General features: G+C 39.5%; 1 protein-coding gene across 1 annotated transcript in view; it reads right to left on the reverse strand.

Moving 5' to 3' along the window:
• Nucleotides 1-517: 517 nt before the first annotated feature.
• ZMAT3 (zinc finger matrin-type 3) overlaps nt 518-25450 on the reverse strand; it is a 42175-nt gene continuing 17242 nt past the window's right edge. The window contains exons 2-6 of the mRNA XM_088452426.1: nt 22032-22375; nt 18205-18318; nt 13220-13386; nt 6371-6468; nt 518-3149 (exon numbers count right to left, since the gene is read on the reverse strand). Coding sequence (XP_088308552.1) covers nt 2941-3149; nt 6371-6468; nt 13220-13386; nt 18205-18318; nt 22032-22304 — 861 coding nt within the window. The 5' untranslated portion in view covers nt 22305-22375 and the 3' untranslated portion in view covers nt 518-2940. The remainder of the gene's footprint in view (nt 3150-6370; nt 6469-13219; nt 13387-18204; nt 18319-22031; nt 22376-25450) is intronic.

A 25450-nucleotide genomic window follows, 5' to 3' on the forward strand; every position in this document is an offset into this window, starting at 1 on the left:
AAAATCCAACAGATAAAAATTACTGGTGACTGTGCCAAGGTGATGGATCAAACTGTGTATGGGCATCTTAAAAAGAGGCATATAAAATTATTGACGTTTGGGGCTCTCTATATCTGTGGAACAAAACCTGTGATGTCAGTAGCAGGGGATAAGAAAAGGAATAAATTACATATACAGTAGCTATACTGAATACTGAGTGACTCAAAGCCATGATGCTTTCAAATGTACAGTAAAGGAGAGCTCTGAAAGAGTTCACATAATGCTAGTGTCTTTTACTTTTTAATCTAACTTTGCAATTATTATTATTAGGTCTGTGCATGAAACATTTATTGGGAAAATAAGTACCAGGGACGGGTTCCTGTACCCAGCCCTACATTTTGTGTTTAGCCTTTCTATGCATATGGATTTGGTTATATTGGTAATAACAGTTTATCAAAGATTATAATGCACATAACACATTCATAAAATAATAAATGACAGACACAGCTTGTATTTTATACTTATTATATTTCTCTGCATTATAAAGAAAATATCATGTCATCAACATACATGAAACAGCAAAACTACACTTCCTATAAATATACATACAATACCACACAGCAACAAAGTGTGGCAGGGTTAAAAAAAAATAAAATAGGTACATATGTCAAAATCCTTCATTCTCTAAGTCAAAAAATACTAATCCTACCTGTGATATGTTTTAGCAACAGATCATTTTGGCAGGGATTGTGCAGTCATTGTGTTCTTTAAAGCAGCATTATTTAGTTTCATTATCTTCTTTGAAGTTCCTCATTATGGATTGTGTGGAATAGTAGGCGAGTAAGGGCAGTACAATGCTGCCCTGAGTCTCATCTAATTTGGTAGCTTGAGCCAAGAGACAGATGGGCAGATTCATCAACTCCGTTAGGGGTTAATACCTGATGTGGCGTTACCTGACACGGATCTTAATAAGGTTTAGCAACAGAGAACTGGTACAGCGACAGAGCTGGATGAATCTGTCCCATACGTAGCAGGAAAGAGGAGAAGATTATACTACATGTACTACATGTATAATTATAAAATGGAGTGAGTAACAGCAAATACATAGGAAAGCAATTTATATAATGCCGAAAGTAAATAGTGATAGTTCATGAAACAAAAATGGGATGATCTTCGTTAAAAAATTACTGGCCAAAGTCCCACAGTATCTTCTAGTTGTTGTCATTGTACCTAGAGCAGCAAAGAATTTAAGTGCAAAGTGAAGAAATATAAACTTACCTATTTAGAGAGAAAAAAAATACAGTTCATTGCACAGTAATTGATTAAATGCCCCTTAGCAACAAACTATTAAGAGAAATGATCAGTTAATGTTTGTTGGCAAATACAGCAATTAGTCCTTGAGTAATCAACAGTAAAACACAATATACAATTTTTGGAACCATGCTTGGAACTAGCTGTTGTACATGTCTGCACTCTCTAGTGTTCCATGTTAATAATCTACAAATAGTGGGCAAAAAAGAAAAGAAAAAACTTGGGTAAAAGAAGGACACCAAGTATATTGAAAGCAAGGGCTTCCACACAGGTATAGCTCATGTGTCCGTTAAGCAAAGTACATCCCAGCATGGTCAGTCTCATGTATAAAGGTTCTTGATTGGCTTGTTAGCCTATAATTATGGCTAGTATGGCTGCAAGAAGTCTGTGACTTTAAAGAAAGGATAATACCTAGGGTGCGTTTGGCAGGACCTTCAATGCCCAAGAAAGGTCAACTTGCTAATGTTTCATAAGCAACTGTGACAAAGTCGATGTCAGTATGGAACTTCAAGGGAAAACATCATCACAAGTGGCAGAAGTGCATGTTCCAGGACTGTGCTCCATGCATAAAGTCAGAGTGCAACTGCAGATCAACTGCTCATTCCAACCTGTAGCATGAACAGCCAGTTTAACCAGTACGTCTTAGCTAGGATCCAGAGCATAAACCCCTCATCATCCTCTAAACTGTAAGCTCTTACCAGCAGGGCCACTTTCTACCCCTTGTCTCATGTCTGCACCGTCTTCATCAACATAATCTGTACTTGTTCTCTTATGTGCAATTGTATTTTGTATGATGTTGTAACTCTGACTGCTCAGCACTGCAGAGCGTACTGCTGAGTTACAGAAATGTCATATGGACAAATTAATTGTTCTTCACCATGTTCATGACAAATAGACAAGTGCACATTTGGTGGCAACAAACCCTAAATGCTTGTTCCCAACGGTGAACGATTCTGGTGGTTCAGATGAGTGACTTCTGGGAGATGGTGTCTTCCAGAAGGGCAATGTCCTATCCACAGATGCTTTTGGTTTGTAAAGTATGCTTTGAGGTTATCCATACATCACAGCCTTGTCAGTTCCCAGCTTTAATCCCAGTCAAACATTTATCGGATATTCTGGAACACCTGAGAAACTGTTTTCCACCACCATCAACAGACATCAGCTGAGTGACATTCATGTTAAAACCTAGCCAATGAAGCCATTGACTTTTAGCTTTGTTTCCATTTTGTTATCCACTGCCTGTACAATCCACTACAGACATGTAACATCTCACAAACAGTGTTCTTTGGAATATCAGCTACCAAGCCCACAGTGTAAATAATATATTGTAGTGTGAGGGTGTGAAAAGGGATAACCAGATGAGATACACAATCAGCAATCTCTATATCCATAACCTGATGTTACAGAACACAGATAACAGTATCATGTCTATTGTTGTTACCTTATAACTGTTTAGCTAACACGTGATAAGGACTAGTCATTTCCGCAGTATAAAAAAGCCAAACATAGTGCATTAAATCTACCCTCCAGAGCTTCAAAGTCACAGTTGTTTAGCATTTGAAACAACTACAACTTTCGAAATGGCTGCAAGGAAAAATTAAAATAATTCAAACAACAAAGTAAAAACACAACTTGATAGTGGTTATTTCATTACATGTATCCCAAATTCTCCATCTCGCTTCTGTAACGCTGCTCGGAAACTTTGCTTTTGTGCTGCTTTGTCTCCAGGTGTTGCCTGAACTCTAGCTCCTCGCTGGCTCCTGCGTTGCACATTGAACAGTAAAACTGTCCACTGGGGGTTACGCACATAGCCAGGTCCCTAGGGATCCTCTGACGAGAACGGGGATTGAAATATGGACCTAAGGAAAGAAAATATAGCAAATATTAATGTGCATTAAAACCAGGACAACACGCAGTTAAACTTGACAAAACCGTGGTGATCTTCAAAAGAATCACCAGGTACAAAGACAAAGAGGATGGCCTAGTTCATTAACTTGAAAGTGACATATTAGTAAATAGTCTGATCTCCATGTAGCATTCTAGGCAAACATGAAATACTTCATGAATATTGTTCTGTACAATTCTATTCTTAATGGCAAAATAAATACTTCATACTTAAAGAAGATCATGAAGGTTATTAGTGACACAGCATGCGCAGAATTTTTTGTGCATAATTCACTTTGTTATTTTCTTCCACTGATAAGAGATCTCATATGTATGCATATTGTTGGTGCACTTCTGTATCCAAGATGCTGTGCGTGGTCCCATTCACAATTACATACACATAGTACTGTACCACATATATTTGCAAAGTATGAGTATCTAAAAGTGTGCTGTTGTGTATCTGGATTTTTTTACTTTACTGTTGATTGTAGCTTTTTGTTTTCTTTATATGTAATTTTATTGTTCTTATTTTGAGCAAACCCCAGAAAAAAAATCAGTTCATTTTGTGCTACAATTGGTCAGCTGAGTACACTAAACATAAAGTAATGAGATTGTAAATTACTGCAGTTTCCTTCAATAATAGCGTTGTACTAGATATGCACATAGGTTTTACTTTCTAGACCTATGTTTGTGTACAAAGAAGAAGTTAATAGTACATTAGTACAAATACAGTGCCTTGCAAAACTATTCACCCCCCTTGGCTTTTTACCTTTATTGTTACATTACAACCTGTAATTTATTTTTAATCTGAATTTTATGTGATGGATCTGCACAAAATAGTCTAATTTGGTGAAGTGCAATTAGAAAAATATATATAAAAAAGAATCTTTATAAATAAAATTCTGAAAATTGGCATGTGCATATGTAATCACCCCCTTTGCTATGAAGCCCCTCAAAAGTTCTGGTGCAGCCAATTACCTTCAGAAGTCATATAATTAGTGAAATGAAGTCCACCTGTGCGGTGCGGGGTTTTCCCTGGAGGCCCCGCACACACTGCACCCATTATAGATACGCCACTGACCCCCAAGAACACCATGGTGGTGGCAGCATCATGCTGTGAAGATGTTTTTCAGCAGCAGGGACTGGGAAACTGATTCAAGTCGAGGGAAAGATTGATGGTGCCAAAAATACAGGGATATTCTTGAGCAAAACCTATTTCAGTCTGCCTGTGATTTGAGACTGGGATGGAGGTTCACCAACCTCCAACCTCCAGCAGGACAATGACCTGAAGCATACTGCTAAAGCAACACTCGAGTGGTTTAAGGGGAAACATTTAAATGTGTTGGAATGACCTAGTCAAAGCCCAGATCTCAATCCAATTGAGAATCTGTGGTTAGACTTGAAGATTGCTGTTCACAAGCGGAAACCATCAAACATGAAGGAGCTGGAGTAGTTTTGCCTTGAGGAATGGGCACAAATCCCAGGGGCAAGATGTGGCAAGCTCATAGAGACTTATCCAAAACAACTTGCAGCTGTAATTGCCGCAAAAGTTGGTTCGACAAAGTACTGACTTTAGGGGGTTGAATAGTTATGTACGCTGAAGTTTTCTGTTATGTTGTCCTAAATGTTGTTTGATTCACAATATAAAAAAAACACAACTTCACAGTTGTAGGCATGTTCTGTGAATGAAATGATGCACACCTTCAAACAAGCCATTTTCATTCCAGATTGTGAGGCAACAAAACATGAAAAATGCAAAGGGGGTGAATACTTTTGCAAGGCACTGTATCTATATAATAAGCGAGAAAGTATTTGTATGTGTCTGTCTGTTTGTCCTTTATGCATGGCCAGAGTTTTGTACCTAGCTCCACCAAATTTGGCATGGTGGTAAAGTTTGACTAGGATTAGGTTTTCAGCTATTTTTGAAGTTTGTCAGGGCCATGGAGGTCTACATGGCACCCACCAAGTAGGCCGTGGAGTCTCCGACTAGTTTCAGCAAGCTCACTCAGGATGTCTTCCAGTGCCTAAAACTGCACTGATCTGAAGGCACAGGATGATATGTACCAGTGGGGGGCAGGCAGAGCTCCAACAGAATAAGTAGTGAGTCAGAGGATCAACTGTCACACTGCACCTGCACAGACAGTTACTAATTTCCTCCAAGAACATTTTCATATGCCATGGTCTCCAATGTAAAAAATGAAGGCTACAGATGTGCTTCAAAGACCATTCTTCAACTCAGCCAATATTGGGTATCCCTGCTAGCGTATAATATATATTATAAAAATAGGTATTATTTATATATATTTCTATAACACACACACACAAAAAAATATATCCGTGTTTAAGTAGAGGTAGTTGTTTCCCAAAAACATTGACAGAGAGGACATAAATGAAGATTGCAGATGTTTCAGCTAACTTTCACTACTTTCACAATTAAAACAACCATAAAATTGAAATGCAAAACCAGCAGTTGGAGACACTTCTACATTAATGGCAGTTATGGAATGTAATCTGAAAAGCATTCCTAAATGTACTGTCTTCAGTCAGAAAGGAGCACTTCAAAATCCTTCTGTTTGCTTAAATACAATACAGGGTATATGTTTGCATTCCAGTCGGACTAATCAATGCATTTATTCCATCAAATTAAAAGTCCACTTAAGCAAACATAAAATATATATATTTTTCAATGAAAACAGTAAAGGAACAGAAATCTACCATATGGTTTATCAGCATTAGCATTAAAAATAACTGTGATTAAGAACTGTTACTGAAAACTTGGCATGCTTTACGAACATTAAGCACATTTTTAATTAAGAGAGAGGACATATTCAAGTCTGGTACAGTTCTGTTATGGTAATCCTAGAAGAGAATAGATATGAGATTTTTTTTTTTCTAACGTCAAGATTGTAAAACAAAAAACATGTTTGTACTGGTCAAGTTTTTCAGCTTTGAACACAGACCTATTCCTACAATATTTAGATTGAATACTGATTATGGCCTATATTTTGCATACATTATGTAGAGGCAGTTAATTTAAATTCAATTTAATTTTCTGAAATGTGCATGTCACAGTATAATATGCATTTAAACATAGCCAAGACGAGCAGATCCTTCATCTGTTACCATGGTAACAATAACCCATTACTCAGAGGTTTATTCTCAGAACCAGCCTGGACAAGTCTCCCTGATAGCGTACCTGTATTATTCTGTACAGAGCAGACATTTCTTCGATTGTGCATCATCTTATGTTCATTGCCTTCTTTCCGCGTTCTCCTTTTGCATTCTACAGAGTCCCTGAGTGTGATAAAATGACAATATGCAGTGTTGCTGATGAAAATGTAACACTTCATTATCTGCTGCATACTTACATGCATTCAACAATAACTATCTTATTATGGGAACAGTGTTGAAAACCGATAAAGCTATTTTTAGCTCATGTTTTTTAAATTGTTTCCTGGGAGTGTGGAAACCAAATGTTGATAAGTGACTTACTTTTATCCTTTATAGGGAATCTGGTCCACAGACACAGGGCCTGATTCAGCTTGGATCGCAGTTGCTAATAGGCACGCAATCGGTCGATTGTTGCATACTACGCATGCGTATGCATCGCAGTGCGTGTGCGCAAAATAGCTACTGCGATTGGAACTGCCATTGCAGAGGCTACGCAGACTCATCGCAGAGTGATTGACAGGAAGTGCCGTTTGTGGGTGGTGACGGGGGGGGGTTTGGGTAACGCACACCGTTGCAGGGGCATGTATAAATTATCCACTGCGATAGCCCATGCAGTGTGAGATTTCATAGCATGCGTGTTTGATTAGCAATTTCAGAGTAAGGTCAGGGCTTGTGCAGGTGTGCGTGAGACTGCGATGGTACTCGACTGTACTGATGGTTTCGCTATTCTGCGAAGTATTACGGATGTGTGTAAGGTAAAGTGGGCGTTCTTATGTATTGCTGAGTTTGCATTGCGATTGCAATGGACTGACTTGCTTTCGCAGTTGAACTGCGTGCGTACGCAATATTGCAATCCGTAGTGAATCACACCAGGGCCGTAAATAGGATAATGTGACCAGTGCCACCGCAGGGCAGGGGGGCGCTGTTCGAGCTTTCCAATTTTCTGTTTATAATCATTCTCACTTGTAGCTTCCTCTTATTTTATCCCCATCATCTCCTGGCCTCCCCCATCTTTTCCCTGGCCTTTCCCCATGAGGCCATGCCCATTTTTGGCTGCATTTTGTCCCCATTTGAAAAATAGGGGGGGGCCCCAATGCTAAAGTCTAGTTACGGCTCTGAATCAGACCCACAGTCTGTTACATTTATTACTACAGTTTATATATTGCAGTGATATTCCAAAGCACAAAACATTTAAGAGGGAAACAATAACCTAGGGTGGTTATTGTTGATAATTTCAGCATGCATGTCCTGCTTTAAACCTCAGTTTCCTACACACTCCTTGCTCCTACCTTTCCTATATAAAAAAATAATAATACAGATGTTAAAAGTAATATAACTAGGATACAGATGTGTCCTCATTCGTCTTTGCTGCAGTCGCACCAAACACCGCGCCCAGTCACTTGAGACTCTGCTAGCGATGGGTGTCTTTTCTTGCCAAAAATGTGTATAAGGAGCACTGCAATGTGACTAGTACGCACCAGGAGACTGTGCTGATTAATTTGATATGTGACACTTGTATATCTGTGTGTGACTCGAAAGGAGATGAAAGACATTCACCCGCACAAGTTTATTCGTCTTGTACTAACTTTAATTTTAGGTATAATAGAAATCCCTAATGTCTTAATTATAATATCAAATACTTATAAGTAGTAGGGGGTGCTACCCTAGACAACACACTAAACTTATAGAATGAAAAGAGAATTAAACAGGGTTGTCTTTTCTTTGGTGCACTTATATAGTTAAAATATAACTTTTATTAATACATAAATATACACAATTACCAAACAGTTAGTGAAATAATAAAAATATAAAGAGATGTGAAAAAAAGAGGTGAAAAAAGTGTTTTTAATAAAATAGAAAATGATACCGTACTGTCCACCACTTATTATATTCATCAATGTGGCAATACTGTATATATTTTATATTTGTCTCTTTTTACTCGAATTATGCATCGCTGCGTTCAATAAGTATTTACCCAGTTTTCTGATACTAGCCAGCGCTTTACAGCCTCTTATATACAAAATATCCCGTTAGCGAAACGAGCGTCGGCGTGATCGCTGTATGCCTGAAATCTCCTTACAATTGTTGAAACTATGTCTGTCTAGAGTTATGTTCAGACTCACGGGCGCTGCTATGCAATGATATACCAACTTAACACTCAGTAACAGACACACATTATTGCAGTTACCCTCGTGTTGTGAACACTGTTGTGAACACTAATGTCCGCTGTATAGCGGGCTCGTTGCGGTGCACTTTTAAACCTACGTATTAAATAGCCTAGTATAACACTTAGAAAAGGACATACTATTATATTCTTAGCTCAGAGGCTGGATACGTTGAATGACACTGCATTGGTTATATTAACATATACTATCAGGTAGTAGGGGAACTTTGCTGAATCAAACCCAATCATACCAACTGTGTCAGTAATAAACTGTAATGTAACACAGTTGAATGTTACAATGTATGTTGGATAACATCATAGGCAATTTAGTTACCAATAATGTGTGAATGAAGGAAACAGCCTATTATAATGTGAATGCATGCTATCAAAGGATCACTTTCTAACGCACATTATAATTCATTCTCCCCGCACATTAGTTACTTTGTATATCAAGAATAATACTCCCGTCATATTTAATTGCTTTCTTTTTTTACAACTTGTATTTAAAACGTAAACAATGTGCTAAGACGCACTATATAATTGGTACGTAATTAACAACATAAGATGCATCATAGGTTTTATCTTAAATAACATATTAGGGAGTAGATACATAGATGTCATCATATGAATTGAAAATTCAGAGCCCATATCTTACTGATATTCACATTATATATGCATATATGAAACTACAGACAGTTATTGTTATCATGGAAGATTCTTTAAATAGGCATACAGTGTGATTTTAACTTACACTAATTTCAAACTTATTTTTTCACTTATTTGTCTATTTCTCTCTTCTTTTATATTTCACTATGTGTTTGCCTTGTATTATTTAAAATAACAGAATAAAGGTTATATTTTACTTTATTTGTTTAGTGCGCCATATATATAGACTCTTTTCTCTTTCGTGTTTCACAATGCAATTATTAGTCTATGGCAACACCCCCTATTCTTAGAATCATTTAATACATTTTGAAGAAGGAACTACCCAGGGGTCCTATATTATTAATAATCAATTAACACTTTCCAGTGCAATAGACTTTTTCTTTCTATTTTTACATCAGGATATGATTAACAATTAATGATGACTAACAATTTTAACAAAATACTATAAACAATTTCTCTATTCACTTTTAGAATGGATATTGGACAATTATGAATATATCATATTGTATTACACTAGGATAGCATTGCATATTAAATAACTATTTGGTGTATTCAATAATTTTATATATCTCAGTTTCCTTTTTTAGCATGATTATGTATATAAATCATTTTAGGTATAATGAATATCCTTTACTGTCTATATGCAGAAGTATAGTGGAGAATTGTGAGGATGGAGGATTATATTTTATACATCATATAAGTTGATGAACCTGGAATAAAGGGAATTTCATATAGATACTATGGGGATCGCACTTGGGGCCTGATTCAGACCCACTCGCGAGCGGCTGTCTGCTTGCAAGTGGGTCGATGGTGTGCACTGCGCATGCGCACGACGGAGGGAGCTCCGTCGTGCACATGCGCGAGACGCGACGAGCGAAGGACTTTCCTTCGCTCGTTGTGTCTGATCAAAGGGGGCGTGCTGTCGATGTTGATTGACAGCACGCCCCCTTTGGTGGGCGTGCCGGGGGCGTGCCTGCGAGACGGAGGCGTTCCCAAGGGAACGCCTACCGTCAGAAGCCGGCCCCACACTAGTGATGTCAGTGGGAGTGATTTTGGCTCTGATAGAGCCAAAATCACTCCTGGCCCTGCGGTTGAAAAACTCAACCGCAGGCTTCTGCTCGCAGTGGCGATGGTCGCGATGGTCAAGACCATCGCGACCATCATCCTGCACGCTCGTATATGCTGTGGGTGGTGACCCACAGCTATACGAGCGTCCAGGAGGACGCTCCATATTTATGGAGGTGGGCCCTGATTCAGAGCGAGCGCTCTGGTCAGAGTGTCCGGCTCTGAATCAGGGCCTTGGTTGGCTATTAAAAGTGATTATCCCATGGTTGATTACCTAGGTCTATTCGGGGGAATACGGAGAAGATTGACATTTTAATTGGACCATGCTTCTATTTTTGAATTACGTGGCTGAACTAGATTGGTGGAAGTTTGACGTCTGGATGATAAAAGCCGGGTCCGGCAGGACGATCGGCTAGCCTTGATAAAGCCGTAACCTGTGAAACGTACGTCGGCGACTCAGACCGTACTAGGGGCCTGATTCAGAGCCGCTCGCAAAAAGCGAGCGCTCGCTCTGAATCAAGGCAGCCGCATATTTTTTTTAAATTCGGCCTCCTGGCCGCCCGCATAACTGTGGGTGACCACCCACAGCTTTTGTGAGCAGCCAGGTGATGGTCGCGATGGTTGCGACCATCGGGCTTGCGACGAGACCCTTGGGGTAGGGTCTCGTTCCCGCAAGCCCCAGTGAGCTTCTGGCTCTAATAGAGCCGGAAGCTCACCACTGACATCACTCGTGATGTCAGTGGGGCCGCCCCCAAATGGCAGGCATTCCTTCGGGAACACCTCAGTTTGGCAAGCCAGCCCCCCCCGACCTGCCTACCAAACGGGGTAAGCTGTCGATCAACATCGACAGCCGCCCCTTTTGGATGCGAGCGCCGGAGCGAGTGATTTCTAGCTCGCTCCAGGGCTCGCGCATGCCACGCGTGCACACTGCCTAACAAATGACCCGCTTGCGAGCGAATCAGGCCCTAAGTCCTATATAACCAGTAAAATGATGTCTATATCAAAATTTGCTTGGGCTAGTGGCAGCCAAATAACAGCAATCAGCTGTGAGTGACAGTGGGTATGCAAATGCAATAGATCTTCATATAGCGCGCACAATAGGTGGAGGATAGATCTGAGCCTGTTATAGGGAACAACTATACAGTGTGATAATAGTGCTAGACACGTGCGCATATGGTTAATTTTACCCATTGTAGTATGAGTTTAGATAGAGGAAGTGTATATAAAGTGCAACGCTAAGTGTAAAGAGAGCATATATGAGATATGCTCCATGATCTCTATCATTGGTATTTGGTTATATCTATTACTCCCGTTAACCATCTGAACATAAATATATACCTGATTAATCTCACTTGCGTTTTGTGAATTGAAGGTGCAGCCGACACCATAAAGTTATAATTATATATGAATGAATAAGACTACAATAATTATTACTATTTAAGTATAATAACTATAATAAATATCCCCTCAATAATGATTCCAAAGTTCCAGTAGATACTGATACTCTAATATTGCTGTACTAGAGGAAAAGTAGAATCCTGCAATATATACAACAGATATTGTAGAATTGGATACAAATATTCAGATGAGGATCTTAACAATAAGCACTCTATAATACAGGTGTATTCTGATTCATGCAACTATGTTGCAAATGGATAGAATTGCATAAGAGATACTATATTCAGATGAGCATTCTAAAAGGGATATTTTATATATAAGAGGCTACAAAGCGCTGGCTAGTATCAGAAAACTGGGTAAATACTTATTGAACTCGAGTAAAAAGACACAAATATAAAATATATGCAGTATTACCACATTGATGAATATAATAAGTGGTAGACCGTACAATATCATTTTCTAATTTATTAAAAACACTTTTTTCACCTCTCTTTATAAGTTTAATATTTCACTGTTTGGTAATTGTGTCTATTAATGTATTAATAAAAGTTATATTTTAACCATATCAGTGCACCAAAGAAAAGACAACCCTGTCCAATTCTCTTTTCATTCTGTGACCGAGCCTCTCAATCAGCATGCAAAGTGCTACGATGCAACGGCCGCAGCTTTATTCCAGGCAAACTTCTGTTTACACACTCAGAAGCACACAGATATACAAGTGTCACCTATCAAATGAATCAGCACAGTCTCCTGGCGCGTCCTAGTTGTTTTGTCAAAACAACCAGTGCAGATTTGCATGAGACTTGACGGCTCTCTCACGCCAGGCATATTGCACTGCGTGGTGTATTGAAGCTAGATGAGCAAGGACACATCTGTACAACAGCTTATATTGGTGTGAATTAATATTAAACAAGCACTTTACATTACATATCTATGTTTATATCAATGTTTACTTATACTCATAGGATCTGATGCAGAGTTGAATATAAGCCCATTTGCTGAGTGTATTTTGCATGAATTTGCAAACACAAAAGAGCGCATGTGAATGTGGCTTTGCAGAACCATATGCTGGCCCTTACAACTGAAGAGGTGAAACTGAAGTGGGCAGAGGCATCCTCATGTAGAGCGCACATGCAGGGGCAAGTGAGGGCCTTGTATGCCTGCATGTAAGCAAAGGATCCGCATGTTAGAAGTATCTATTGTACCTAGTACAGGGCGGATGCAAGTGCACAGTGATGATGACTAACAGTAACCCAGGCACACATGCTGCCGAAGCATCTCAAGAGGTTTAGAACTCTGCATACAGACATAAAATCAGTATTTGATTGAGTAATATACATCCGATTTACTTCCAACTCTGTATCAGCCCCATATGGTTATCAAAATAATTTTATTTGTAGGTCTTTAGTTTCAAAGGTTACTAACATTACTCTTACTGACGCTCTATAATGGTTATCCCATATAAAGCATAAGAATTACAGATGCCCAGAAACACTGAAGGAATTATTAAGGCAAATGGAAAGAGACAATGTTTAAATGGAAATGTAAATAACTAGCCTACATGGTGACATGTATACCTACACAAAGACATTTGCTGGGGTCTCTGCGAGACGTAACCTTTTGGCGTGGTTCTTCCCTTGGTAGTGAGCTTGAGCGACCACTGGAGAGCTGAACGAGGCGTCACATAGTTTGCAGTAGTCATTTTCAGTGGCAAGAATCACACGCCCTCCACTTTTTGGGGCAGTCACCTGGATCAATTAAATATATTATTTTATTCTTATGCTACACTAGTTATCATTTTGTGAAAATCCATACTTACTAAACAATTAAAATAACAGTTTATAGTCAAATAATTATTAGCAAAAATATTCTAATACTGAAAATTTATTTAAAAGCAAAGTTTTAAAGAAGCCACTCCTATTCAGGACCATACACTTTGGGGAAACACCATCTATATGGGTAAGGTGCCGGTAATAAAAACTTTAAAAAAGAAGTCAACGTCCCTCAGGAGAAGTCCAATGATTTTCCTAACCCTTTTAAATGTTTCAGCGTAAAAGAAAATTTAGAGTTGTATTCACTTAAATTAAAAATAGAAATTCACACGCCTCCTAATAGAGTGCAAAAATAAAGTTTTATTAGTTACGAATTAAGTCTTGGTGCCCTCTTGTGGCCAATGTTTAATACTTCTGTCTTTAGTCTTTATTTACAGATTAAAACCATCTTATTTTAATAGCATAAAGATATTAAAATTGCAACTTTTCATAAGCAGAATATACAATCATGCAGAACATGCTACGTCTAGAATAAAAGGAAAAGCCAAAATATTTTCACTATAATGGCTTGTGTTCTAAGGAGAGAAAAAAATGAACCACTTCTGGGGGTATATTTACTAACGTGCGGGTTTTTAGAAGTGGAGATGTTTCCCATAGCAACCAATCAAATTCTAGCTATTATCTTCTAGAAGGTGCTAGATAAATGTTAAATAGAATCTGATTGGTTGCTATGGGCAACATCTGCCCTTCTAAAATCCCACACTTTCGTAAATATACCCGCTGGAGTTTCTGCCATTTTAGATGTTGTGTTCTTGTCCTCTTCCTTGAGCCAGTACTTAAATAGGCGCATTTTATATACACACAACTGTATATGTGCATTTCATATAGACACACCTTGTATAAGCACATTCTATATGTACGCACCCAGGTAGGGTAAGGTGCTATATTTAAAAAATAAAAAACTGGTACACATTCACGAGGATCCTTTTGGTGCAGTCAACCCGCACCGCACCCTATTACATAAACCCCATAATAAGGGAATTATATTGCTGCGAAAGCGGAATACAGGCTGAACATTCAATCTGGTCATGTTTGGACATTTAAAATACATTTATAGTTCACAATTTATCCTGACTATATGCATTTTCAATGTTTCCTCACATTCATTTTGGTTTTGAGAGTAGGGGTATTTGTTGCAACAATTTTTTGTACTTAAAAATCTTGTGGTAAACCTGCACAAAGGATAGTTGTACAAAAGGAGTCTTCACTATTAGACTGGCTCCTACTGTATCAATCTCTAATCTGTTTCTGTCGTCTGTCCATGGTGAGTTCATTAGTAAGAATACATGTCCCACTGAAGAGTTATGGAGGGTACACACGATCAGGTTTTCTGGAAGATATGAACGATAATGATTGTAAAGATCGTTACATCGTTCATATCATTGACATGTTTGGCATACATCGACAAACGATGCGCGTGCCCGCATGTCAGATAACGATATCTGAAATCGACTGTGTTTGCAGTCAGATTTGGACGATATCATTCATTTAAATACTGTCAGAAATCCTTCATCGTTCATGAAATCGTTCATATCGTTCATCGTTTTCGTTCATCGTTATCGATGATCTAGCAAATTTGACCGTGTGAAGTGAGAATAGAAATTCCACAGTTGAAAACAAAAGCATCAATTCCTTCCTCAGTGAATATTTTTAAAAGATGAACCCATTTATCGTCTAAGGATAATTTAATTTAATACGCCTTTCAACTGTTTTATACTGGTTAAAAAAATTGTTCTTCTTCAAGTGTATTAGATGAAATTTTCAGAACAATTGCTAAAGATGATCTAGCATCAGACCAACTTATATTTTCCTTTGAGGTTAGCCCAAGCCATAAAAAATTAGCTAATTCCTATGTAGGATTTTGAGCTACCCACTTTTCAATATAGTTCACACAGGCATCGTAAAACTCGTCACACTGGCTATGAAAACATTTTTCGGTTAAGTCCCTCTCATCGTGAAATGTTTGTATTTTTGTGGGTAGAAAATTTTCTTTTCTGTCGCAAATTTTCTGAACAAGGATGTTGGGAATATCTAATAGTTCTATTGTGGTCATTTTCTTGTTCTCTATTTGTTTAATGCACTTGTGGAACTCTTTGAGCTGGCACTGTAGGAATGTAAGCCACAACATGGAAGTGCTGGATGAAAAGACATTTTTCAGGACTTTGGGACACGTTTCTTGAGAAAGGAAGTAAGATTTCAAAGCATTAAACATAGATACAATCCTGTAATTTGCCATAGACAAACGACAACCACCTTGTTTTTGAATGTCGTAAAATATCCTTGTAATGTACATCAGCAAAATCACAATAAAGTATTGTAGACATGCCACACAAACATATACAGTACTGTGCAAAAGTTTTAGGCAGGTGTGCAAAAATGCTACAAAGTAAGAATGCTTTCAAAAATGGAGGTGTTAATAGTTTATTTTTATCAATTAATAAAATGCAAAGTGAATGAGCAGAAAAGAAATCTAACTCAAATCAATATTTGTTGTGACCACCTTTTGCCTTCAATACAGCATCAATTCTTCAAGGTACACTTACATACAGTTTTTGAAGGAACTTCCAAGACTCCTTGTTCTTCTTTACCCTGATGGTATTGCATGATTGATAAGTATCTGCCTTTATTTCTCAGCATTGAGGATACCATTAATCCTGACCAAAACCCCAAATCCATTTGCTCAAATGCAGCCTCAAACTTGCAAGGAACCTCCACCATGCTTCACTGCAGCCTGCAGACGCTCATTATTGTACTGCTCTCCAGCCCTTCGGCTCAGGACTGGCAGAAACCAGTGGGAACCAGGTACACCCATCTACTGTTCAGAGAAGTCTGGGAAGAAGTGGTCTTCATGGAAGAAGTGCGGTCAAAAGCCATATCTTAGACGTGGAAACAAGGCCAAGCGACTCAACTATGTACGAAAACATAGGAACTGGGGTGCAGAAAAATGGCAGCAGGTGCTCTGGACTGACGAGTCATAATTTAAATATTTGGCTGTAACAGAAGGCAGTTTGTTTGCCACTGGCTGACATTGATGACATCACTAATATTTTCTATTTGGTGGTGGCATTCTTAAATAATTATAAATTAGAACTATGAACTTAATAGCAAAATAGGATTTAATATAAATGACGACCAAGCTCAAATGCAAAATAAATACTTTTTGTAAAATATTTTTCTAGATCTCTGCAGTATGATAAACGCTGAATCTCCTGATGGGAGTGGATAGGCAGATCACTATGTTCTTGGCTAAATGTGGGATGAACATATGAATTGTGGGCACATGCAAAAAAAACCCCATTTCATTGAACATTTTGTGATAGTTATAAAGTATTTAAGAGATGAAGGAAGAGCTTTTACAGGTGAGTTTGCATGTGGGTAGGGGGATCCTTTTTTTCCTAAAAAAAAAAAAAGCTTGTTGTTGTGGGTGTTCTAGTAGTGCAGGTCATTTGGAGGTTATCCGGTCTCTAGGTCTACAGTAAAAAGGTAGACAATGTTTAGGTAGACAATACAAAGTAGACAGGCAATAGGTCGACACACTAAAGGTCGACTAGTAAGAATGTCGACAGGGACAGAAGGTCAACAATGTGATTAGATCGACACATAAATGGTCGACACAAAAATGGTCGCCACTTTTTTACTTTTTTTTTTTTTTTTAGGGTTAGGTATTTACCGGAGGGTTAGGGTTAGGCACTTACTCAGATGGTTAAATTTAGGCACTTATACCAACGGTTCAGGTTAGGCACTTACCGGAGGGTTAGGGTTAGGCACCTACCCCGACGGTTAGGGGTAGGCACCAGGAGGGAGGGTTAGGCACCAAGGGGAGGGTTAGGGTGAAGATTATGGCTGGTAAAAAAACAAATGGTGTTGACCATTTCTGTGTCGACCTAATTACCCTGTCGACCATCGGTCTCTGTCAACCTTCTTACTAGGCGACCTTTAGTGTGTTGACCTTCAGACCCTGTCGACCTATTGTCGGTCTAACTTGTATTGTCTACCTAAACATTGTCTACCTAGTGATCCACACCCAATTTGGAGATCTACCATATCTCAATGCTGCAGCTTTGTTTTCCCATATGGGTGCCTTTCATGCAGGTAAGTATATTTTTATACACACAATTACTCATGTAATAAACAAAAAAAAAAAAAAAAGGAAAAACACACATAAGTGATACATTAAACAAATAAAGTCCTGTCTCCTCATTTTCACGATTCATTTAATATATAAATGAGGAGTAAAAAAAAATAAAAAATAAAAATGATGTGTTTGTTCTTTCTATCATGACGATTTCCAACGGGACCTAAAATCCTGCACAAGATTTTAGATGCTGAGGGGCAATCACAAAAAATTCAATATCGGTGTGCACCGGTGTATGCAAAAGGTAGAAGAATAGGCACATTTATGCAAATAAAAATGGACTGCAGGAGTGCCAGACTCTAGTAATTTATTATCTATACTAGACTTTGTTACTGTTTCATTTATAGTTTCATTTGATTTGTAACAATACTAAATATTTCACTGGGTGATCAGTGCATATATTTGTAATGAGTTTTTTGGTAATCACTGGGTGATCTGTGCCCAAACTATGTAAGGTGTTTTATTGTAATCACTGGGTGATCTGTGCACATATATGTAATGAGTTTTATGGTAATCACTGGGTGATCTGTGTACATATATGTAATACGTTTTATGGTAATCACTGTTCAGTGGATGAAACTTCTTAGCCAATCACTTACATTTGGTGAAGCAGATCCAGGTGATACAGTCTCTATAGAATGGCTCAATCGTGATGAAGCAGGACAACTACTTGATGCACGGTAATTGCGTAATTTCTTGCTGTGATTTTTGCCCTAAAAAGTATAGTGTTGATAATAAAAATATCAATAAATGCTCATCTTACTTGGCATTTTATATATAAAATATAAACATATCGGCATAAGGGGCTTGAAGATAATCCATTTGTCCATCAGTTAAAATACTACTGTAGTGTTAATTTAATTTTATAGTAAAGTGTTAAATACAAGAGTTATAGATAACATACTAGTTCTTTAATTAGTACAAAATATAATTAAGATTTATTAAGAATTGTCTACATCCCTTAACCCCTTTGTTGTGGAGAACACGTGGGGCTTGTCCTCCAGATACACAAACAGACTGGAGGACAAACTCCACTCGTCCTCTGCAGCAAAGGGCTAAAGAAAAGAAAAAGGTTTTACCTATCCCCCCACCCATTTACAGAGTGGTGGGGACTCCAGATAGCTAACAGGCCAAATTAAAAGTCTCAGGAGAGGGACAAGGGCCTCTATCTCTCCAACCCCACCACCTAGAAAGGCAGGGAGTCCCCTCTCAAACAGTGTGCCCACATAAAAGCTAATGTCACCAGACATTAAGCCCTTGCCCTATCACACCCTTCTTTTATTTTGAACATGTAAAAGGTGTGAGCACCCACATATCAAATAGGAGAGTCCCTTATTTTAAATGATGTGGCCTCTTAGCAGAAACTGTTTGGTGATCACTGGACAAACAACACAGACCTATGAAAAAAAAATAGTTTTCTGTACATGGGGGAAGGGCATAATGTACTGCAAACACATGCGGGGTACAATTAGCATAGGAGAGGAAGCCCACATCTCTCCTATTGTGTTTCAAATAAAAAAAGGATATCAAAGGATAAAGCCCCGGCAAAACACGTGTCAGACAGCCTGCTGGTGGGCTCCACAGTGCGCACTCTGGACCCCTGCACCACGGACGATCATACAGAAGGGAGACAATATTGGCAGGTACTTTCTTCCTTCTACTTTTTCCTGCTCTCTCATTATAGCCAGCTGCCTGGATTCCCTGCGCTGCTGCACGGCAACAGGGATACTGGTGAGACTGGGCTGTAACAGCAGAAGCAGCTTTCTAATTTCTGGTGCCAGTTCCTGGGACTCTCATTCCCTGTCCTCTAATATCTAAGACAGGCAACAGCAGATCCTGGGCATATAAGCACACCACTCTATACCTGTATCTATATTAGAAAAATATTTAGTACCATATGTACTCTCCCAGATCGGAATAGAGGGACGCCTCTAATAACCTCCATATTATATATATAGGTGGTATCCGTGGTGTTCAGCATTTTAATATTGTGGTATCATTATACCTTTTGCATGTTGTATGTATTTGTTTATTATTTCGCCTTTAGTTTTGTATTTGTATGTCAATTGTGATACATGTTTTTTATATTTATATGTTATTTGTATATCTAAATATACAGGTGGATCCACTCAACCTTAGAATATCCTACCCTAGATAACAGTACATTACACCTTTATTAACTAATATCACATTAGAAGGCTGTGGTGGGCTCATCTTATGTATTATTTTTTCACTGGTTCCGGTGGATTACTGAGGGACTACTTTCACTAGACATACCATATGTATGTTTCCTGTGATCATTGAAATATTGCATCTTAATATGTGTACTAGGTAGGGTGGTACTTTGATGAATTATCTATTTCAATTGTGCATATATTTATAACTATACCCCCAGCACCATATGCATGGTTTCTGTGATTAGTGAATTATCGCATGTGTACTATTTAGGGTGGCATTTCGATGAATTGTCGATTTCAGTTGTGTATATCATTAGCAAATATTTATAACTATACTTCCAGTACTGTCAAATAGACCTGGATATAGTTGATCACTGTTAATAGATATAGTGTATCATACACTATTAATGTTCTTATTTGTCTATTCTGTCTTTGTATAATAAGTTGGTTTTGAGTGTCTATGTTTCATTTTAAGAATTTAATAAACTTTAGTTTTAATATCAACATCAATACATCTATTTCAGATATATTAAATGGGTAAATATATGGTGGTCTGTCTGCTAATTGAGACATTAATGTAAATTTCACATATGATCATGATCTCACTTAGATGTAATCAGTTTGTCCTATTTCTCCTATACTAATTTTGTAGCCATCAATACAGCACAGGAGTGTGCCCTGATAGGAGTCTTTTCTTTTTCTTTTCTCTCCTCTTCTAAACCTTGATAATATTTACTCCTGGGATGCACCTCCAGTTTTTGAAATATACCTAGATACGTGTATCCAATAAATCTATAGATCGTTAGAATTAACTGTTTTCCTGTGCAATCAATCCTCTTCCCCTTTTCCTGTAATCATGCAGTTGTTGTCAGTCTGTGATGAGCCTGCACTGAACGAGCAGTCGTTCAGTGCAGGCTCATCAATCACCTGCAAACATGCTCAACCTGACGTTATCGTCAGGTTGACCAGCATGTTTGCACGATGATAGATGTCTAAACGACCAGCGGACACGCGCATCGCTGTTTGTTTTAGAAATCTTTGTAAACGATTTGCAATCGATTTGTGAACGATTGACCAATCGTTCTCGTTCAATCGCTCAACTTAATCGTGGATGGGCACCCTATGTGTGTGTGATAGACTGTTTAATATAAGCCTCCCCAATACCTGCTACAGCGGTGAAAGAACTAACCCCCAGCGTGTGCCAACTGCGGGGGTAGCGGACAGTGGGGACCGTTATAAATATGACATGACAGTAAATCCAGCTACCACTTTAACAGTCACTTACTGACTGTAAATAAGCCTGCTCTCTTCCATCCCTTACGATCGGGTGGAAGGAGGGAGAATGTAGCTGTGGTCATTTTTGTGTGACAGTTGCATACAGCCACTGTCACAGAGCCTAATCTTTGTCCACCGCTCCTGCTACTCAGGAGCGTTGGTTATACTTACACTTCTGGGATGCTGGGCTCGGGGGGGCAGATGAGGAACCCGGACACAAACTGTTTCCAGCTGTGGCGGGCCTCACAGAGACAGGTGTCTCAATGCAGGGGCGCCCCCTCAGGGTACTGGACACAGGCAGCAGTAGCCGTGGAGGTGCCTTTCGGGTGGCTCCCACGTAGCAGGCGGGCTGCAGCAGTCATCAGTCTGCCTGTCCTCACAGTGAAAAAGGATTCGAAAATTAATTTTAAGCAAATAAAATACTAACGGGCTGGAGAAAGCCCACTGTGCACCGGTTCTCTCGGGCACAATTTGTAAACTGGAGCTGATGGGGCATAGAAGGGGAGGAGCCAGTCACACTTCTAAATTATTTAAAGTGCCAGGCTCTACTCTACCACTGTCTTGAGCTCCAGTGTCCCCTAGTGGATGTAGGAGAAATATTTTTGTAGTGTTTATTATACCCCTTTTTCACTGGCCAAAATATTGCCGTGTCAACCCGGGTAGTGGCTCAGTGGAAAAGGCTCGATTGACCCGGGATTTCTTCCCGAGTATCAAGCAGGGTTTTTAGCGGGTAAAACTCTGGTCAGGCTCAGTGGAAACTGGTGACCCGAGACCAGTTTCCAGGATAGTGATTGGGTGGTATTCGGAAGCTGTCTGTGTGACAGCTGTCACCGGGTGATCACGAAATGCCACAATTCCCAACTGGTGTGCAGGCATACTATACATATGGCATGCGCTGCACATATCTGCATCTTCTGGTGTTATCTTTGGAAGGAAGCAAGAACATGTAAAGTAAACAAACACAGCATCCTTACCTGATAGTGTGCCTGAGCTTGCTGCGCAGAATTTAGGGTGACATTACACAGCTTACAAGAAAGAGGTTTACACAGATCTTCCAAGGACGGATCTTGATCCACAGTTTCATCCTGTGTGACATCCGGGGAAGTTGCTTGGGATGCAAGGGCTAATTTTGTATGTGAGTGAGGCTGCACAGGAATTACTATTTGCTTTTTGCCCATTCCAATGGGCGATGGAAAAGCAGACTGCTCAGGGTGAGATGGTGGCCTGGCATGTTGCAGCACAATCATTTGCCTGGATCACTACAAAGTCCACGTTGCACGAAGAATGGATCGCAAGCTCCAGAGGATAATGAAGTTCTCTAAATGTAGAAGAGTACTTATTAATATATAAATCTGATACTTGGTAAACATTTCTGATTTCAATTGTCAGTTTCTCATTAATGATTACATGCTGCTAATCAACATTTTTTTTTAATTATGTCCTTCATGAAGATGCTTTAATCTCATGCAAAGGTTTGGCTTGTGAGTGTGTAGGCAAAAACTCTGGTCAATAGAACCCAGATGATTTCTTCCAAGTGTTTAAAACAGTCCATCCTTGTAATTATTTTATTACTAAATACAGTACTTTATTAACACTATCTTTAATACATTATTTATGTCATGTAAAAAAGGGTCAGAGATTAAGTAACAGCGCAAGGAGAACAAAGAATATTAATTATGCCTTCCACATTGGCTAATTATGCCTTCCAGGTATACGCCACTATCCAGTATTACTAATGCCACCACATCTCTGTACAAGGCAATGCTCATGTTATGCTTTTCTCTAGGAAACATCTAGGATACTTCTCCAGAATAAATGAAGGTAAACACCTCACCATTGCATATGATTTGGACATTAGGTAAGCTTCACCTTCACCACAATTAATAAAAATATTTAGTAAAGGGAGATAATGTACCCCTACTGTAAACGACAAGGCTACTAAAAGTTACTAGGAATTTGACACACACAGAGGCATACACCGAAACAAAAACACAATGACACTTTCATCTACTGCTCCCCGATTAGTTCTTTCCTCTTGCGCCGCTCCAAACCACTGGAATGCCCACCCAAGTCCAGCCAGACTTGCCTCTCGCCCCCCCAGAATTCACCCAAGACGGAGTCTTGGGTGAACAAGGTTCTACTGGAACTTGTGTTGTTTGCTTACTGCTATATGAAGCAAAACAGAATCATATTATGTGTAAGTTCAATTCTATCTACATCAAGCTTCCAAATACATAGGGTCCTGTCAGTCAAAGAGGTATGTCATGTATATAATATGGCAAAATACATAGGATATATATTTGAGATACAATATATATATTTTAAGAAGAACAATTCTATGATTTGGAAATTTTCAGTATTTGCAGAATTTCTTAAATAAGATTGCTGAATTTTTCCAAGTGGGGATTCAAACGAATAACACTTAATAATTAAATGTCTGAATAATCCCTTGCGTTATATTGCAAAACTTTGTTGCACATGATTGGATCTCAAGTTAATATTATGCATGTGGACAAATTAACGCTTTCATTTTCCTGCATGGTGAATAATAGGTTATTGCCAAACAAAGTTAAATAAATATTAATTTACCAAGTCAATTATTGGACCCCTCTGCTATGTGACCTTCCATGAGTCAAATATGGACAGTATCAGTCTATCTTCAATGCAGCAGCCTGACTGATTTTGTCCCCTAATCATTTTCTAATGCCTCTATTAACTAATTAACTACCATACATAGCACTGGTGTCTGGTGTTCTGTAGAGTACATCATACATCTCTGTATCTCTGTATATAAATATAAATATACAATTCACTTACCAAAGACCCTTATTACAACCTGCCACTTACAGTAGTCCTCCAAGACGCCTCCATTGTTGCAGCAATTTGCTGGCCCACATATGCAGAGACATAACTGGTTTTGCACTTACATGGCATTTCTTAACAAAGATCAGTATTTTTTATTACAATTAGGTCAAAAACTGACATCTTACGTTGTTGAAAGTTTTGGTAACCGCTAAAGCATTGGAAGAGCTTTGGGGGGGTGTGGGCCGCACCCGAGTGTCACCTTTGGGGGTGGTGACACCAAAATGCTGGCTCCTCCTTAGTGACAGGAACCGGGTGATGTGACCTGGATTTCCCTCATTGCCACGCCCCTTTATTTTAGGCCATGTCCCCTTTGGGGGGGCATATATAGTGCGCACCAGTGTCACCAGACACGGTGACGCCCCTGCCCTATAGTATCTGCATTTGTTTCATGGAGCCCCTAGGCTCAAAGTTTCTTATTGAGAAATTCAGAAAAAAATAATAAATTAAGTAAATTGTGCTCATCTCTCTAAGGGCGGTATTCAATTGTATCGCCCACCCTACGCGCCCGACAGGAGCTATTCAATTGTTGCTCCTGTCGGGGGCGATCAGCTGCCACCACACCATTTCAGCTCGCAGCCCCAGGAGGGTGCGAGCTGAAATGGGCGAAAAGTGACCTGTTTGGGTGCCCAAATGGCACTTTTCGCGATCGTGCCTAGCACTTTGGTCGGGGGTAGCTGTTTTACGCAGCTAAACCCGACCACTATGAGCACGATCAGCGTGAAAATGGACATCAATTGAATAGCGCCTCGTGATCTGTCACTTTAGGGTCAGCTATGTGGTGGTGGACAGGATGGTGCTTCTGTTTTTCCACATATTTTATGATTGGCAGCTGCCAGCACTGGTTTTACCTATCAAATGGACCATAAATAATTTTATTTCATTTTGGTCCTCCAACCCATGGCACCCAGTTTGGGAATCACTGAGCTAAAGCAATCACTATTCTCATATTACATGAATAAAGCCTAAACCTTTGTGGCTCCCCTATATATGGTTAATAATATTGACTTGTCTCAGTGGTAACTACACACAGAGGGCCTGATTCAGAGACAGACACTCTGAAAGAGCACTCGCTCTGAATCAGGGCGTGTTTGTTTGTTTTTTGGAGCGGCCTCCTGGCCATTCGCATAGCGGTGGGTGGCCACCCACGGCTATAGCGAGCGGCCAGGTTGATGGTCGCGATGGTCAAGACCATCGCGACCATCGGGCTTGTGACGAGACCCTTGTGGTAGGGTCTCGTGGCCGCAAGCCCCAGAGAGCTTTCGGCTCTTAACAGAGTAACACAAGTGATGTCAGTGGGGCCGCCCCCAAGCGGCAAGCGTTCCGTCATGAACGCCTCCGTTTGGCCAGCCACCCCCACGGCCCGCCCACCAAACGGGACGAGCTGTCACTCACTATCGACAGCTCGCCCTCTTTGGTGCGAGACCCGGAGCGATGGAGCACCCGTCGCTAGCCGGGTCTCGCGCATGCGCACGACGGAGCCGGCTCCGTTGTGCGCATGCCCAGTGGGCAAACATTGACCCGGTTGCGA

The sequence above is a fragment of the Taudactylus pleione genome, unplaced genomic scaffold (genome assembly GCF_031769625.1).
Source record: "Taudactylus pleione unplaced genomic scaffold, aTauple2 ptg000037l, whole genome shotgun sequence".
NCBI lineage: Eukaryota > Metazoa > Chordata > Amphibia > Anura > Myobatrachidae > Taudactylus > Taudactylus pleione.